This window comes from Lathamus discolor, chromosome Z (genome assembly GCF_037157495.1).
Source record: "Lathamus discolor isolate bLatDis1 chromosome Z, bLatDis1.hap1, whole genome shotgun sequence".
Classification (NCBI taxonomy): domain Eukaryota; kingdom Metazoa; phylum Chordata; class Aves; order Psittaciformes; family Psittacidae; genus Lathamus; species Lathamus discolor.
The window spans coordinates 26,048,537-26,065,814 of NC_088909.1; the positions used below are offsets into that span (position 1 = coordinate 26,048,537).

Here is a 17,278-nt window from a genome sequence, read left to right on the forward strand (position 1 = left end):
CTGTCAGGATATGCTAAGTGTCCTGATCCGGGGAACTGCTTATGCAGCTCAAAACTGCAGCTCTTTCTTCTGTTGCCTGCAGATTGTTCTGTTCCTTGTACTTCCGTCAGCAAGTGAGATGAGCCAAGACTTGCTTTTGCTTTGTTCCAGGTGAAGATGTTCACAAAAGCCTTTGTGGAACAGCTGTAAATGTCAACATCAGGCTTGACAAGAGCTCCTTGACAGTTGAGAAGACTTCTGTCACGCTGTCAAAGCTAAGATCCCTGGTCATCCACAATCAGAGTGCCATCACGGCCCACTTCCAGTGGAAGCGTTTTGTTGATCAGGAAGAGGAGGAGCGGCAGAAGCTGAGGTTTGTTTGAGAGATTCGTCTCAGAAAGATAGATGCCCCAGGGGAAAACTAACACACGGTCTCAGAGGGCTGTTGGGGCTTTTGAACGGATTAGGGCACGTAAACCCATGCACAGCGTGGAGCTTAACCCTTGCCATTGCAGTCCCAGCCGTGCTACAGCTGAGGATGATGTTTTGGGGAGAGAAGGTTGAGTGCAATCACTGGATTGCCTGAGAGGGCAAACTCACGTTTGGGAGCGGCAAACTATTGAGTTCAGAGATCCATGCACTACGGAGGGTCCATGAGGCTGAGGAAGGTGTCAGCACTCGGTACCTGGGACTGCACTGAGCAGTAGCCCTGAAGAGCTGCAGGTGGCACAGCTATTGTGATACTCTAGCAGTTTCTTCTTTGATAAGCTGGCAGGCTCCTTTTCCAGTCACAGGCAGGGTAGAGTGCTTGGTTGGCCCAGAAGGTGGAGGCCGTCCTGCCGTAGGCTGGGGAATTGCCTTTCAGTGTCCTGGTTTCTGGCCCAACGAGGTGTTTCTCCCCTTCCTCATAGGCTGGGCAGATGTGGAGGGCTCTGCGGGGAAGGGAGGGCAGCCAGGACTTGGAAGTGCTTTTGGGCTTCAGCAACCTGTGTCGTCGTGGTGGTGAGAGATGGGGCAGGTTCTTCCAAGGGTGTCTCTGGCAAAGCTTTGAAATTGCCATTTCAGGCAGCAGAGAAACACTCACAGCCTGGGGGGATGAACTGGAAATGACACTTTAAAGCTTATGTGACTTGGGCAATCCTTGTGCGACTTCTCAGGCTCAGATGGGTGCAGATATACAGGAGTTAGTCTGAACCCAGAGCTGATCAGGAAACTGCCTTGAACTGCAGCACTTTTCAAGGGCTTTGAGCACATCAAGTTCAGCGTAATTAGGTCAGAAATGCCTCAAAGGCCAGAACTAGTTTTCCACGGTTGTCTGTTTTTAATGACACAGTGTGTGAGTTCTGTGCAAATGCACTGAGTTAAAAGAAAATCTCGTGAGCTTGCCTTGATTCTTCCCTGGACCATTTCTTTAGCATCTCTCCCCACCTGCCTGTCTCGGACTGGACCCTGGGTGATCCTCTGTCCCCTCAGAAGCCACCAGCTTTCCCCAGAGTTCACTTCAACCTGATTTTTTACGTATGAGACTTGCTGTCGTGCCAGTCTCTGTCCTTGACTCTGAGCACGACGCTTGGTTCCTCCTTACTCGTAGTTTTGGGGATGGTCCAAGGCCACCGTCCTGCTGTCAGAGAAGCTTTTGAGATCTCAGAGGAGAGAGGGCCTTTTCCTGAGAGGAGGCAGTGCAGGAGCCTGTGTTGGGATGTGACCCCAAAAGACATGGCCCATTAGAAGGTGTCCCTCCTGCAGCGCTTTTGGGGATGTGATTCTGGCCTGCTGACGGAGCTTGAGTTGAGGGCTGCTCACGCCAGTGTGTGGAAGCCCTCCTCATGCACAGCATGTGCGCGAGGCTCAGTGTGTGTGCAGCAAGTAACGTCCTTGCCTGTTTCCCTTCTCTTTGCGTTTGGATTTAGCTGGGTGATGATCGTTCACACGGCGTTGCCTCGATTTGCTGCACGTGGAGCTTTCCCCTGGTCCCCCAGTGCTGTCACCCGCTGGTTCTTCATGGCCAGGGGACTGGAGCGTGAAGGGGGGACAGCAGTGTGCCAGCAAGGAGCAACCGCTCTGCAGCAGGGCTCCCCTTTCATCTCCCGCTTGTGATCTTTAAACACTAGAATGATTTCTGCTGCAGTCGCCAATAAAGGGAGAGGTTAAGTGCATCACAGCTCTGCAGTGGAGGCCAAAACGAGGGAAAAGATGAGGTGGTTCAAGATTCCACGTAGGGTTTGCATTCAGAGATGCTGGTCCTGACTTCTTTACTAGGTGATGCTGGGCAGAGTCCCTTCGTCTCTTGGCACCTCTGTTTTCATGCTCAGAAAGCCATTTGTGTCACTGAAGTGATGGGATGCCCAAATCCGTTGCTTTGCTTTGGAAGTGCACCGGGATCCTCTGGTGGAAGGCAGTGCAGATACTGTCTCCTCACCCCTGTGGGTGCAAAAGGGAAGGGGAAAAGTGTGATGCTGGTAACGAGCAGCTGAAAGCCAGTTGCTTCTCCCCTCCCAATGCAGGAGGCTTTTTCTTGAGGGCTGCCAGCTTTAAGAAACCTCTTGTTAGCTCGTCAGTGAGGAGTAAAACTCCTTGCTGTGCTGGGAAGAACGGCAATAATGGGATCCATGTGGGAGCCTGTGTCTCAGGGTCAGCCCTGTGCTGAGCTGCTGCTCTTCCTCGCCGAGTGCTTTGCTGCTCGTGCACTGACACGACAGGCTTTGCAAATCTGCTGCTTATTCAATTATCTGCTTGGTTCGTCTCTCCCATGGCACAGGCTGCAGAGGCAGGAAGAGGACAAGCTGGTTGATGTTCCTGCGGAGCACGGGCTGGTCCCCCTTCTCAGAGAACACCCTTCCCTTCCCATCTGCAGCTCCCAGAACCAGGGGACAGAGGTGCAGGGAGGCTCCATGCCTTTCTGCAGTGATATTTTCACCATTGTGCCCATGGTAAGTGATGGCTGAGAACCTCCCTTCCTGCTGCTCCTCCTCCTTCTCATCTCTGAAGGAGGTCCCTTGGCAGATCCCACATCAGCTGCTTGATGTGCCAAGAGAGGAGACATCCGGTTTCTGGTGAGGCTAGGGGCACTTGTTGCAAAAAGCATTTCTGAACAGCGGCAAGAGCCGACCCCAGGCTGGGCTCTGCTGCAAGGGCTGTGAATTAAGGGCACTTCATGAGTGTCCACACAGTGTTCAGAGGTATCAGTTATTCTCCGTAAGGACACATTCCCACGTAGCGCGCGGGGGTGAAGAAAGGACACTGGTGCACTGTTAGTTCACATACTGACCTGCAGAATGCAATGGTCCTGGGTGGAAAGGAGGCCAAATTGAGCCCAAGCACAGCAATCCCTTCCTAAAACCTGGATTTATACCACGTCTGAGTCTCCCTTCCAGTGTCGTCTGTGAGCCTGGACACGAGGCTGGCAGGTTTAAACGGGATTTTTGAGTTCTACTGCAGATAGGTAGAGAAAACTGCTCACTTTCCTGGTGATGCCAGCAAAAACCCCATGGCCTTCAATCAGCCAGAGCCTGCCTTCTGAGTATTTGCATGGTCTTGAGATGAAGAATGGCTGCTGTCTGAGCAGCGCAGCATCCCTTCTCATCTTGGAGTAAACCCTGGAATAATCCCAACCTCTTCTTTCTTTTACAGTGGGTGAAAGTAGTTTATTTTTTCTATTTTGTTTTCCGAGGAAGGGGCTGCTGTTCTCTTCTTGGTTGCTCCTGCAGCCCGTGTAAAGCTGAGAGGTGCCTATCCTTAAACCAGTTACAGGAAGTGAGAGCCTATAGAAACCAGGGATGCCTCCTGAAATGTGTGGCAGGGCTTCCTGGGACTGAGCACCAGTGCCAGGATCCTCTGCGAGAGCAGCAGAGAGTTGCAGAAACTGGTAGCGTGGCCCAGACTTAAATCCGCGAGCAAGAGCTCAGTCTCTTCTGAGGGGAACAAAATGCCCCTTCCGGGTGCCAGTAAAGGCGAGGGACTTTGGAAGCTGCTGCTTCCAAGCTCTCCTGTAAATCCTGTTGACAAGCGTTGCTTGCTCCTTGCTCTTTGCTGATGCTCTAAATAAAGGCTTCCAGGGCTGCAGTGGAAACAAGAATGTGATGTTTGAAGATAAATGGTTTGCTGTCACTTCTGTTTCAGGAGGGAGATGTCTTGCCCAATTCTTCCCTTGAAATCAATGTAATCTTTAAGCCCGAAGAAGCCAGAGTCTACCAAGAGACAGTCTACTGTGACATCTCAGGTACAGCTCTTTCCTCCTGCTCCTGTTCCCACAGAGGAGGTAGAAACACTCTTCCAGCCCACTCGGACCTCATGTAGTTCTGGAGGGCTCAACAGGGCAGTGCTGGCACACGCCGCTGTCCCCGTGGTTCCCGGTGGTCTCCTGTCGGAGGCCAGGGCTCAGGATGCCTGGCTCTGCCTTCCTGATCCCAGAAGTGACCAAGCAGTGAAGGAATAAGCTTTCCCGCCATGGCTTTGCCAGCATTTGCAACACAGCTTTAGTGAAGGAGCACCAGGCCCCTGTAGACCAGTTACCTCCAAGATGAGTCTTTGTGGCGTGGCTCTCTCCTCCTTCTCGTGCTGCTCACTTTGTGTGCAGAGTAGGCTGGGATGGCAGTGAGAGCTCATCCAAAATTTGAGCCAGGATTCAGGCACCTTAGGCTGCTTCAGTGGCTGAGAGCAGCCTTCAGACTGAAGATCTTGTGCTCTGTCATCTCTAGCAAATGTAAGGGAAAGGACCCACCTTGGAGTTTAGCTGTAAGCCTTGAGGTCTCGGTTGCCTTTGCACCAAGGGATGTGCACGTTAGCAGTACATTTATGGCTTATGTGATCTGCTCAGTGAGAAGGCTGGTTTCCCATGACTGGAGAGAGAGCCTTCATCGGGGACTGGAGAGATAAGACAAGGGCTGATGGGTTCGAGCTTAAACAGGGGAGATTTAGTTTAGATATACAGAAGAAATTCTTTCCTGTGAGAGTGGTGAGGCACTGGAAGAGGCTGCCCAAGGAAGTTGCTCCACCCGTGGCAATGTTCAAGTTCAGGCTGGACGGGACTTGAAGCAAGCTGCTCTAGTGGAAGGTGTCCCTGTCCATGGCAAGGGGTTGGAACTGGATGATCTTAAGGTCCTTTCCAACACAAACCATTCTGTGGTTCTCTGAGACACCGGCCCAGGGGGTTGGTTAGAAATGAGAAAGCAGCCCCAAGGCGTATGTCCTGAGGGACGAGATGGGTCCCGTATCTTGTCCTGGAGCATCTAGAGCTGGTTCCATCCAGCCCAGGGACCGGCAGCAGCACTGAGACAACCTGGAAAGTGCCGGGTAGCAGAGGGAATTGCACTCACAGAGATTTCCCTCCACAGGCTGTGAGACCAGGCTGCCCCTGTGCATCAGCGGGGAAGGCGTCGGGCCCCAGGTCCAACTCAGCTGTGACCAGCTGAGCATCGGGGAGGTGACTGTTGGCTCAAGCCACAGCTACAGGGTGAGCAGGACGGGGCGCAGGGCATGGGGTGGATCCGGATGGCTCCCGGGCAGCAGCGAGCCTCGTGGAGCTGTGGGATGGGTCTGAATCAACTTGGTGGTGCTGAGCAGGCGCTTGGCACTGCAGGTCAAGTGGAGTGCTCTGTGTCAGGGGAATAAGCCCAGAGTGGCTCTGTTTGTGTGAAGTTATCCCTGCTTTGCATGGAAAAAATCCCCGAGGCAGAAATCGTCCTGTTGTATTTGGCAGCAGCGCTCAGCATCTTCTGCCTTTTACAGATGTTAATTGCTAAACTAGAAAAGAAGTGAGCCTTCTGTAAGCAAAGAGGATTCCTCATGTATTTCCATGTTGCCTTCTCGCTGCTGCTGCAGGTGTTCCTGCTCAACAGAGGAGTTACTGAGACTCCCTTCAGCGTGGTCCCTCCGGAGAGAGCTCTGGGCTCCTGCTTCACCTTTGGCCCCCGGGAGGGCATGCTTTTGCCTTTTGATCATCAGGCCATCTGGATCTCCTTCAATGCCAGTGTCGTGGGGCAGTTCACAGAGGAATTCCAGTTCAATGTGAAGGGATGCCCTGAGCCTCTGACGCTGACTGTGAGGTGAGGAGGGTTCTAAGAGCTTGGCGGCCACATCTGTAGCTCTCTCTGGGTAGTCATCTCCCACCTACCTCATTTGCTGATGGAGCAGAGAAAGAAAAGGCTTGTCTGAGGTCTTGAGCTTGGCTCTCATCCTGGCATCTCCACACTAGGAGCCCACACTAACCTTGACTCCAGTTTGATGCTGACTCCTTGCGACCGCAGCAGCAAGTGAAGTGGAATTGTCAGCAAGAGGGAGCCATGGAATAGGTTGGGTTGAACACACCAGTTGCTGTGGTCCTTGATTTTGAGCTGAGAGGCAGAGCTGGCATTGGTTGGCATCAACCATGAAATAAATTAATGGGTGTTGTGCAGCTTCACGTGGTGATTCAGGTGGATGTTGGTGAGTCCTGGAGTTTGGAGCCTTCAAGTCTGCTGAATTTAAGGGCAGGTGAGGAGATGCGGTGTGTTCAGGTTCCGTTATGCCTGCAACTACTTGAAAGGAGGATGGAGCCAGGAGGTGGCTGGTCTCTTCTCCCAAGTAACAAGGGAAAGGACAAGAGGAAACGGCCTCAGTGTGTGCAGGGCAGATTTAGACTTGATGTTAGGAACAGTTTCTCCCCGAAAGGGTGGTCAGGCATTAGAAGAGACTGCCCCGGGCAGTGGGGGAGTCACCATCCCTGGAAGTGTTCCCAAACCGTGTAGACGAGGCCCTTAGTGACACGGATTAGTGGTGGGCTTGGCAGCGCTGGGGTGACAGTTGGGCTTGATGATCTTAAAGGTCTTTTCCAGCGTAGATGATTTGACGATTCTGTGTTGGGTGGTTTAAGACGTGTTGCTCTTGGATGGGTCAGCTGGTGCCCTGGTGGTTGGCTGATGTTTTCCTCCAAGATTCAACTGTCCGCTCTGTTGAGCTGTTGCGGCTCTTGTCAAGGGATGTCTGGGGCTCCCCTGGCTTCGTGTCTCAAAGTCCTGCCCCCATAACGATTGCATGGATCAAGATCTTCTGAGCAAGGTGTTCCTGTACTCCATGGGAAGAGCGGTTCCAGCTAAGAAATGCCAAAGCAGGAAAGCTGTGGCTGGGAAGGGTAGTTACATTGAGTGTGCTTTACTGGGGACACCCCTGTGTCCAACACATTACAGATGGGGAAACTGAGGCACGCAGCCATCACTTGTTTGGTGTCCTTCCTCAGGCCATCTACAACTTGGGGGCATACCCTGCATGACACTGTGCCCCAAGCCCCAAAAGCAGCTATGGGCTGCTGACCGCTTTGCTTTGGCTGCCTCCCGTCCACCTGGATGCTGTGCTGAGCATGAGGGTGAGGGCTTGATGTGAAACCCCCTGAGGTTCTCAGGCTGGCTTTTACCCACCGGAACGGTAAGGAAAGCTGAAGGCTTTGCAGTTCTCTTTAACCGAGGCCATGTCTCCTCTGCCTTTGTCCTCACAGTGGCTGTGTCACTGGGCCGGCGTTTCATTTCAATGTATCGTCCCTCCGCTTCGGTGAAGTCTCCTTTGGTGAGTGTGCCCTGGGCTTGGGCTGCAGGGTGGGAGGTCTGAGCCTTACCCAGATGGAGCACTTGTCCAGGACAGCATTGTCACTTGTGTTCCTCCATAGCCGCCTTCAGCATGTCAAAACCAGGACTGCCAGCTGCTAGGCAGTATTTTGCCATCATGAGATCAAACAGAACCAGACAGAATGGCACAGAGCCAATTGAATGGTTCAAATAGAACGGAGGGAGTAGAAAGTCAGTGTTCTCTGGTGTCCCTCACAGTCAGTCCAGCCCCAATCTGCCAGTTCTCAGCAACAGAATGACTGTGAAAGTCTTTCTTGTCCGCGGCCAACTGGAGAAGGGAGTTGAAGGCAAGTTGTAGGTGCCCTGGGTGAATTTTGCTGTTGTGAGGCAAGGGCACCATTTACCCACCTGACCATTAGCGTGAGAAATCAACTAGTGCTGTGAGGCCAACTCGTTGTCAGCTCCCAGGTAACATGGCCAAGCAGTAGCTCCGCATTGGGCGCCCATGTCTTCAGACATGGGCTCCTCCTTCCCCACCAGAAGCCCAGCTCTGCTGACAGAGCTGGCGGCTGTGCACCCAGAGCTTCTCCACTGAGATGCAGATTCTGGTTCTCCACCTCAGTCTCGCAAAGGACTTCTCACTGAGATGGTCTCAAGTTTAAATGTGAACTCAACCCCCCAGATCAGCTGCGATTGTGTCAGTGGCTTCCATTATGGAAAGCAAGTACCAAAGCTGAAGCCATGTCAGCCTTTGTGGGGTAATGAAAGGCGGTGTGCAGCATGGCCGTTTGTCCCCACTCCTTCGGGAGGGTGAGACACAGGTCCTGCTTGTTCTTGAGCAAGCATCAGGTTTGCCTCCAGTGAAGTGGGCCGTGAGCTGCCACAGGCTCAGTCTCGATTGTCCCAAACCAGGAGATGCACCGAGGTTCCTGTCTGGAGAAACTGCTTCAGAGTGCTCTGCATCATGCTGTGGCTGCCAATTTCATCTTTCCTTTCCTTTCCTGGATCATCTCTTTGATGACAACATACTGCTTTTATCTCTCGAAAACTGTGGGAGTGTTTGTGGAGTTCACAGGGACTTTTCTGGACTGACTTTTGAGAGTAAATGTTCTGGATGCACCGTCATGGTTGAGAAGGAATTGGTGCTGGTCTGGGGGAGGTGAGAGCTCCTCACAGTTAGAGACACTTGTGTCAGAGTGGCATTTCTGTGTGACAAGCGTAAAAGGGACCGTCATTGACGACGACTTCCCCACAGAGCTTCTCAATCAGCTGTAATTGCCATTGAAAGGAGGCAAACTCCAAGCGCAGTTTTATCACCGCAGGATGTGCACCCCAGGAGTCACGGGATAATAAACTCCTGTTGTGTCCTTTTCCCAGGCTTTCCTCGCACCCTGTGCTGCCGCCTCACTAACACTTCCTCGGTGCCCTTCAACTTCAACCTTCGCATTCCTGGGGACGGCTCGGGAGCACCCAGCGTGACCAGTTTTGCTCAGGTGTCAGACAGCACTGGTCCGTCGTGGAGAAAGCGAGCCCCAGGTGCCAAGAAGCCAGCTGAATTTACTATCAGGCCCTGCACAGGGACCATCTGCGCCAAGGGACACTTGGATATCCAGGTACGCGAAGAGTGCAGCCCTGTGTGCTTCAGAGGTGGAGCTGGAGCTTCGGTGGCATTGAGGGGGCTTTAGCACTGCTGGCTCTGAGCATCCTGCGAGTAAGAGTTGGGCACTAGTGTTGGGCTCTACATCTGCCCTGGCAACGCAAAGCGCATTCAGTAATTCAGGTATTGTCCAAAGAGTTCTGTTACTGCCAGAGACTGTGCTCTACACATGAACCAGCAGAAGAATTAAAGGCAAACATCACAGAATCCTAGCCTGTTTTGGGTTGGAAGGGACCTTGCAGCTCATCCAGTTCCAGCCCCCTGCCATGGGCAGGGACACCTTCCACCAGACGAGGCTGCTCCAAGCCACATCCAAACTGGCCTTGAACACCGCCAGGGATGGGGCAGCCGCAGCTTCTCTGGGCAACCGGTGCCAGGGCCTCAGCCCCCGCACAAGGAAGAACTTCTTCCTGATACCTCATCTTCCTCATATCTACTAAATCCTCCCTTTCCTTGCTGTGGAAGGAGATGTGGAGGGCACTGCATATGGCCGATGGGTTTTGGGAATGATGAAGTATTTGATGCTCTTGTCTTCCAGGTCACCCTGTGCTCCAACACCGTGAAGAGATACAAGCTGGCCCTGGTGGTTGATGTGGATGGTGTTGGCAGAGAGGTGTTATCACTGCCCGTCAGAGCCAGGTACCAACGCTTCCCTTGCAGCCCCTCTTCTTTCCCTATGCATCTGCCAGAAGCAGGTGGTGCTGCCTTGCGTAGAGCTGGCTGGCTCCAGCTCCAAACGAGGAGCATTGCTCAATGAGCTAGTTCTGCCCAGCTAGACAGGAGAACAGCAGCGCATGGAAAGCAGTCCATGATGAGCAGCACTTGTGCTCAGGCACAGGCCCGGCCCAGGGCCTTCTCCTACAGGAAACTGTGATTATATTCCTTATCGGCCTGCTCTGGGGGCTTGAGGTGTAATGTTTCCAAAGGGCCGCCTCTCCTCCTTCCTGCAAGTGTTGGACTTGTGCTGGGTTGTGGCCAGAATCCAGGACTGGTTTGGGCCACAGCAAGCAGCTGCTGCAAGCTGTTGTCTGCCTCAGTTAAGGAGGGGCCGTGCAGACGGGCAAGGGGCTTAGGGCAGGACTGGTGAGGGAAAGGTAAAGGCGAGATCTTGTGACAGACAAAGTAGTCCTTGGTGTGGAAGGTGAGCTCAGGTTTTTGTGCTTCCGTCTGGCTCTGCTGAGCATTGATGTTCTCGGAGTTAAGCTCAAAGTTGTTCTTGCTTCAGCCACATTCAGGCCTGTTGTGCTGCGGTGGGCGTCAGTTCAACGGCAAGAGGGATGCATTTCACCGGTGCTGTTCCCTCTCCCGGGCAGAGTTGTGCAGTCAGTGCCTGGGCTGCAGTTGTGTAGAACAAGTGCAAATGGGAGCAGCTGGCGTGCGGACCCGTGGGGAAAGGACCAAGGCAGCCACAGGGCCTGGGAGAGGGTTATCGCTCACGGCGCAGGGCAGGTGGTGGCCTGCACCCTGCGTTGCTGGGGTAAAGGGCTGGATTTCAGGCAGGGACACAGCGGTGTTTTCCCTGAGACACTGGAGTCTGGTGTTCCTGGAGCCTTGGCGAGCGCTGCTCCTCGGTGGGAAAGCTCCCTCAGAGCTCACACCTCGCTGGGGCCATTGAGAGGGTCCTTGCGAGCCTCCTGGGGCAAAGGAGGGGCAAAGCTGACCTGGGACAGGGCACCGTGCTCTGCCTGGGCACTGAGCAGCTTTTGTGATGCTGTGACTCAGGGTCTGCCCCTCTTTTGCAAGAGGTTGTTGGGTAAAAAGAAGTTGAAGGCTGTTTCTCACTGTAGGCGTATCAAATGACTATTTGACGGTGACAATTGGGTCGTGCTCCATTTGGTGCTCATTGAGAAGTAAACAAGTAAGCAACGCTGTGTCAGAATCTAATTCCCTTTTGCTCATCTCTCTGCCTAGATGTGTAATTCCCCCGCTGCGAGTGCTCCACCCGGCTCTGACCTTTGGACGATGCTCTCTCAAAGTCCCTTACCAGCAGATGCTGACCCTTGTGAACGACAGCAACCTTCCAGGCTGCTACTGGGCTCTTCCTCAGGTTTGGCATCGCATCCGCCTCCTGCCTCCAATGTCACCTAGGGGTTTGTTAGGGGAAAAACGGGTTTGGTTAAGATGTTGCTGGTTTGTATTCAACCCTAAAGGTTTGCTGGGAACAGGAAGCTACCTGAATATCAACTCCAGGAAGCAGCTTAAACTCTCCAGGAAGCAGATTATATTCAAGTCTTTGGGATGCTTTCAATGCGGGAGAACTTGTAGGGTTGTGAAAAGCTGCTGCAAGGAGGCTGCCAGCACGGGACGGGGGGTTGTGGAGGCAGCAGCTGTTGGCCCCCCTCGGGATGCTGAACCCATACATGTCTTGCATCTTGAGTTGTGCCTTTCTGCTTTCTCCTAGGCATTTTTAGACACGTGTGTGAGTTGGCGTTGTGGTAGATGTTAAAGAGTTGAAAGTTTCCTCAAAGGTCAGTCTGAAGCCGTGTTTGGTTCTGTCCCTTATAGGAGAACAAGGATGCTGCTGCTGTGTGGTACTCCAGCCCTGAGCCCCGTGGGATTATCCAGCCTCAGAGCTCGGTGGAGATCCCGTTCACACTGGAAGTCCAGGTGACAGGAAAGCAGGACACCGTTGCTCGTGTTGCGGTGTTTGGGAGTAAAGAATCCCCACTGGTGAGTGCTGGGGCAGACGTGTGCCTTTGTGCCTCTCATCTTGGTGGGATGTAGAGCGTACGGGGGTTCTTCCAGGGAAAATGATCTATGGCTGTTGTCTACAAGGAAAGAAGGCATTCGTGGCATAAGCAACACTAATGCCTGGAGAAGACATGGGACTGAGTGACCCTGTGCCCGGTCAATCCATCCTCAAGGCGCTGCGCTCGTGCTCGGCTGCTGCTCGCAGCCCGCAAATGCTGGTCAAAACCTGGCTGGGTGTTGCCTGCACAAATGGGAGTTTCTGGGTGTCATTTCCTCTAGGTCTGCCTTATGGCTTGAGTGCAGCTTCGGGAGCTGGTAGCCACATCCAAGCTGGCCTTGAACAGTGCCACGGATGGGGCAGCCATAGCTCCTCTGGGCAGCCTGTGCCAGCCATAGCTCCTCTTGGCAACCTGTGCCAGAGCCTCACCACCCCTCACAGGGAAGAGCTTCTTCCCAGGATCCCATATTGATCACCACCCCCCACCCCCCCCCGTCAATTTAGAGCCGTCCTTCCCTGTTCTGTCCCCGCAGGCCCTTATCCAAAGCCCCTCTCAAGGTTTCTTGTTGGCCCCTTTAGGCACTGGAAGGTGCTTTAAGGTCTCCCCAGAGCCCTCCCTTCTTCAGGCTCTACAAGCCTGGTTAAGGCTTGGGGTGTTTGGAGCTGGGGAAATCCCGCCGGACTGGATAAATTCTCATTGGTTTTAGTGATGTGAGAAGGGGGTTTAGCAAAAGGATCCACATTCCTCCTCCGCTAGTTTGTGCCCCTTCTGCAGAAACAAACTTTTGGGTCTCAGGCTGTCAGCAGAAAAAAATACTGCTCGAATGATGCAATTAATAATGAATGTCTTGGTGCAATAAAGAAGTAATACCAGGAATGCACACAAGCACAAATGAGAGGCAACTAACTTGCATGATCTCTGCTGAGAAGAGCTTTGCTTCCAGCCTCTACTGGTTTTCACAGGAGAAGCTTTGGGAAGGTTGAAGAAGTTCCTGTGCAGTGTGGCTGTGCAGCCGCAGCAGTCAGGGAGGGTGGTTTATGGCATGATGGAGAAGTACAAGGAGCAGGCGTAGGCACAGAGTAGCGGAAGGAGAGCTGACAGCATGGAGGAGGTGTGAAAAGCATGCGTGGGAGATGGGGGTTCTGTATCCCCTCCTAATGGGATCTTGTGGCTTTCAGATCCGCAGGGACCACTCCAGGTGCCACCTTTGCTCCAGCCTTCCTGTTTCAGCCTCACAACCCTGACAGCTTCAAACAGTCAGAATTCCCTCAGCCTACGAGCCCCCTTAGAGCTGTCCAGTCATTCTAAACCTTCCCTGTTGTTTTTTTCTCTTTCCTGCCTGCCTCCTGGAGCAGGAAATCCATTTATTGAGCACTGGAGAAGGACCAGTTGTCCACGTGCACCCAAGTGAGATAAATTTTGGCAGCATCCAAGTTCTACAAGATGCTTCCCGGACCCTTCACCTCTCCAATCAGTCTGTCATCCCCGCATCCTTCTCGGCAAAGATGGTAAGTGTCGCTGGGGCTGTTTTCCAGAGCAAGTGAGTGGCCCATAGCAGCCTGTGACTGGAGCACTTATTTCTATGCAACATTTCCACGTCACTGAGATGTGTCTGAGAGAGAAAGCCAGATGTTCCATCCGAGTGCAGCAAGAGGAGCCTGGCTCCGGGGGCACTTGTAGCTGGGGCACCCGTCAGTAAAACAGAGTTTGCAGAGATGTTTGAGCAGAAAGGAGTTCATTTCTGCAAGTTCTCCCTTTATTTTGTGGAAGGCGTTTAGCTGTGAGAGTCTTTGTTTTTGGAACTGAGAGGTCTGTCCTCAAGGCGCTTAGGGTGAAGTGGGTTTCACACCTCCTCGGGGGTCAAACCAGCTGGGTTGTTGCCCAGAAGCAGACTTGTAAGGGTTGTGTACCTGCAGAGCCTGTGTGCTCTGTAACATTGTAGAGCATGTGGCTGCAGAAAGAGGCTGTTTAATTCCTGGAGGCGGCAGGGTGGAACAGGCTGCGGAGCAGAAGGAGGTTGTGGGGTCTTCTGACAGGGGCTGATGCAGCCAGGAAGGGCTCGTGTGCTGGGTCTGGGGGGTGCTCCCCACCGGAGGGGCGTCTGTGAGGGGCTTGAGAGGAGGTTTGTTCTTCTGCAGGCTGGGTTGTTGAAGTTCTGGAGCCGCTTCACGCAGGCCTGTGGCTGGGGACTTGGTTGTGTCTGCGCATGAGGCATCCAGCAGGGTGTGAGAGCACAGGCTCAGCCCCCTGGGCAAGGAGGAGGGGGCTGAATTTCCCTCCTGCTGCTTTTCCAGGCGTTTGGGGGTTAAATAGAACCTCAAAGTGGGGGATTCGCAGGCAGCTTGCTTTGTCCGCACCATAAAAATCTGCTTTTGACCTCTGCAAAGAGCAAGCACCCCAGTGCCCTCAGCAGCTGCCTCCTTCAGTGCCCTTTCTTACTTGCTGGTAAGCAAAGCAATTGTTACTCTGCTCGTCAGGGGAAAGCAAACATGTCCTGTTGCGCTGTGCCTATTGGCAACTGAATTACAGAGGGTTAGAAGTCTTCAAGACAGCTGTGCTTCTAGAAGCAAGCTGAGAGCTTTTCCCAAAGGCAAAGCAGGAGCAGTTTGGTTCTTAAATGTTGCGCTTGGCAGCAGCTGGGCAAGCCGTAGCCGTGCCCTGGAGAGCCGCGATGCGCAGAGTGGTGTCCCTGGCCTCCCCAGCCTGGCAGGGAGGGCAGATGCGATCATGGAGGGGTGAGCTGTGGACAGGGAGCACAAATGGAGACAAGCTCTGCCCCTTGATCCCGTAAAACATCCCGTTGACGGTGCTCGGGGCAGAGGCTAAACCACAGTGGTCCCCGTGCTTGTGCTGAGGAGATGCTGATGCTGAGGAGGCAGGAGGAGGCCGGTTGTTGGCGGGAGCATGTAGCCAGCCTCAGGCTCTGATCTCCGCCTCCTGCAGGGCTCGGGGTGCTTTTGGGCTGTTTCCTGCCACTGGCTGTTTGTGTGGATAAGGAGCAGCTTTGAAATGAAGAACAGAGGGTCCCCCCCACCGGGAATGCTGAACCACCTGGGACAAGGCTCTGCAGCCAGCTGGTGCAGGACGGGGTTTATTTCCCCTTCATGAGCAGCCCTACGAGGACAGTGACTCAGCCTGACTGAGAATGGGAATGCTGTTGTTAGAGCTATGGGAATGGGAATGCTGTTGTTAGAGCTACGGCTCTCGCTAGAGCTACGGCTTGATCAAGTGCAGCTGCATTTGTAACGTGGAGTTCTGCTTCCTCTGTCACTTGTGCAAGGCCAGAGTGACCAGATCACTTCAGTGACTCATCTGTAAACAGATTCAAGAGAGCTGATTGTGGTGTCTCCTCAGTCATCCCTTGGGGCAGCTATCCGTCCCTTCCTCCCTCTCTCCTTCCCTCCCTCCATCCGTCAGCTGCACACTGGTGTCCATTGTAACCAGATTGTGGAAGCTTTCATTCACGATGGACGTCTGTGCTGGGATAAGATTCTGATTATCGTGGTGAACTTCTGAAGTGGTGGATCCCAGCCCTTACTGGTTACTCAGGAGCTCTGATGCCCAATAGTACAAGAAGCTGCTATAGGGTCAGAAATAGCCACTGTCTTTGTGCATGCAGTGCATGCAGCTACGGCATCATTTTGCGGCGCACTCAAGGATAAGCAAGTAGCAGAGATGTTATCAGAGGTTGGGTATTTGTCTTGAAAGTGGGGGTATTTTGTAGCGTGGCTCCAAGAGGTTTCTTGTCTCTGAGACACAGGCTGGATTGGGGGCAGGCAGAAGCTGACCTAGAAACCCAAGGGAATGTGTCTCGGCAGAGCCTTGTGGCCCTGGCAGGTCTCCTGTTCAGCAGTGCACGGTGCTGCCCCTTGGAGCCAGAGCAGATGCTGACTGAAAGAATGAGGAGAGGATGCAAATCGTCCTCCCCTGGCCTGGGCTGTTGGCGTGGGCTGTTGGCCTGGGCGGGCCCAGCAGGGCTGTGCTGGGTCACGCCAGGGAGTTGAAGGTCTGGCTCCGTCGAGACCCCCATCCTCATTCCTCAGGAATAGTTTCTGGGGTACAATTTTCTGGCGGGCTTGTTGCCAAGCTTTGATAAATGAGCTTTGTCAGGGAGCAGACTCTCAGATTCACATTTGGAGCGGAGCTCTCAGGGCTCCTTTCCAGGCGAGCTGCCCTGTGTCAGCACGAGCCAGAGAAGCTGTACATGAATGTCAGTGGAATCTTCACACCCACTGGCTCGGTGTGAACGTGTTGCCTGGGCAGGCCTTGGCTGGTGGCAGCCAGGTCCGTGGTTTCCGTCCTAAATGAGTGTTGTTTGTCTTCCAGGCTGGTGCAGACTCGTGCTGGACCGTTGGACCCAGTCAGGGAGTGATCCCTGCCAAGGCCGAGGTGTCTCTGGCTGTCACTGCAAACTTGGATGACACGGAGCAATTCAAGGACGAGGTGGTGCTGTTCATTGAGAACAGTCGTGCCTACGTCATCCCCGTCCAGGCTGTTGGCGTTGGCACCACGATTGTCATTGACAAACCCTTTGGCCCGGAGCTCAACCTGGCGCCCTGCTTCAGGTAGGGAATCTCTCAGCTCCCACTTCCCCATGGGCTCAGCAAGGAGGAGTTCTGCTGCAGTCCCTCAAGCTTCTTCAGTGCTCACAGTCCTGGCTCTGCTTCCCTGAAGCCACAGGGCTTCCTTTGGAAACATTTTATGGCCATCTGCAAGTCAGTAGGTACTCTGAAAGCCACCGAGCTGGAGAGCAGTTGCTAAGTTGTTGCTGAATTGTCTTTAGTCATAATCCATTTGTCTCCTCACTTTATCAAACAAAGATTTGGAGGAAGAGAGCAGGTCCTGGAAGCCTCCAGCTGAGAAATGCTGCCTTACAAGTACAGACATGTTTCCCTCTGCAGTGATATTGCTTGCTTTGCCATTCCGTCTGGAGTAAGATCTCAGAGCAGCAGCAAGCCTGGGCAGTAGCTTGTTAGCAGCTCCTCGACTGAATGAATGGCGCTGGTTTATTTCCCCTCTGGCCAGGAGCCCTGGAGGAGCAGCAGAATTTCTTTGCCCTGTGTCATCCCCCAGTTGGCTCCTCTCCCCCACTCCGTGCCCGGTTGCTCTTTATTAGACGTGGTGGCTCTTCCCTGGTTTCTCCTGCCTGCTTCCCGAGGCACGGGCAAGCGAGTGTGGATGCAGGACCAGCTCTGGAAGGGGGAGGAAGTGTGGAAGTGTGGAAGTCTGCTGAGGTGGAGTGGGATAAATGAAGAGTCTCGATTGAAATTGGTGAGCTGGAAGGAGAGGATTCAGTGGTCCCAACGTGTGTGTCTGAAACCAGTCATGTTCTTGGAGACAGGAGGAAAAAAGTGCTGTTTGCCTTGTGTTGGAGACCTCCTCAGAGAAGAAGAACAGTCTTCTTGGGGTGGCTCTTC

General features: G+C 53.5%; 1 protein-coding gene across 1 annotated transcript in view; it reads left to right on the top strand.

The window, feature by feature from the left end:
- LOC136005919 (hydrocephalus-inducing protein homolog) overlaps positions 1–17,278 on the top strand; it is a gene marked incomplete at its 5' end in the record, with an annotated part of 52,743 nt that overhangs the window by 7,889 nt on the left and 27,576 nt on the right. Inside the window, 11 exons of the mRNA XM_065663810.1 lie at positions 151–344; positions 4,099–4,198; positions 5,313–5,431; positions 5,800–6,018; positions 7,455–7,515; positions 8,892–9,127; positions 9,710–9,810; positions 11,083–11,218; positions 11,677–11,841; positions 13,217–13,369; positions 16,188–16,426. Of these exons, the coding sequence (XP_065519882.1) occupies positions 151–344; positions 4,099–4,198; positions 5,313–5,431; positions 5,800–6,018; positions 7,455–7,515; positions 8,892–9,127; positions 9,710–9,810; positions 11,083–11,218; positions 11,677–11,841; positions 13,217–13,369; positions 16,188–16,426 (1,723 nt within the window). The remainder of the gene's footprint in view (positions 1–150; positions 345–4,098; positions 4,199–5,312; positions 5,432–5,799; positions 6,019–7,454; positions 7,516–8,891; positions 9,128–9,709; positions 9,811–11,082; positions 11,219–11,676; positions 11,842–13,216; positions 13,370–16,187; positions 16,427–17,278) is intronic.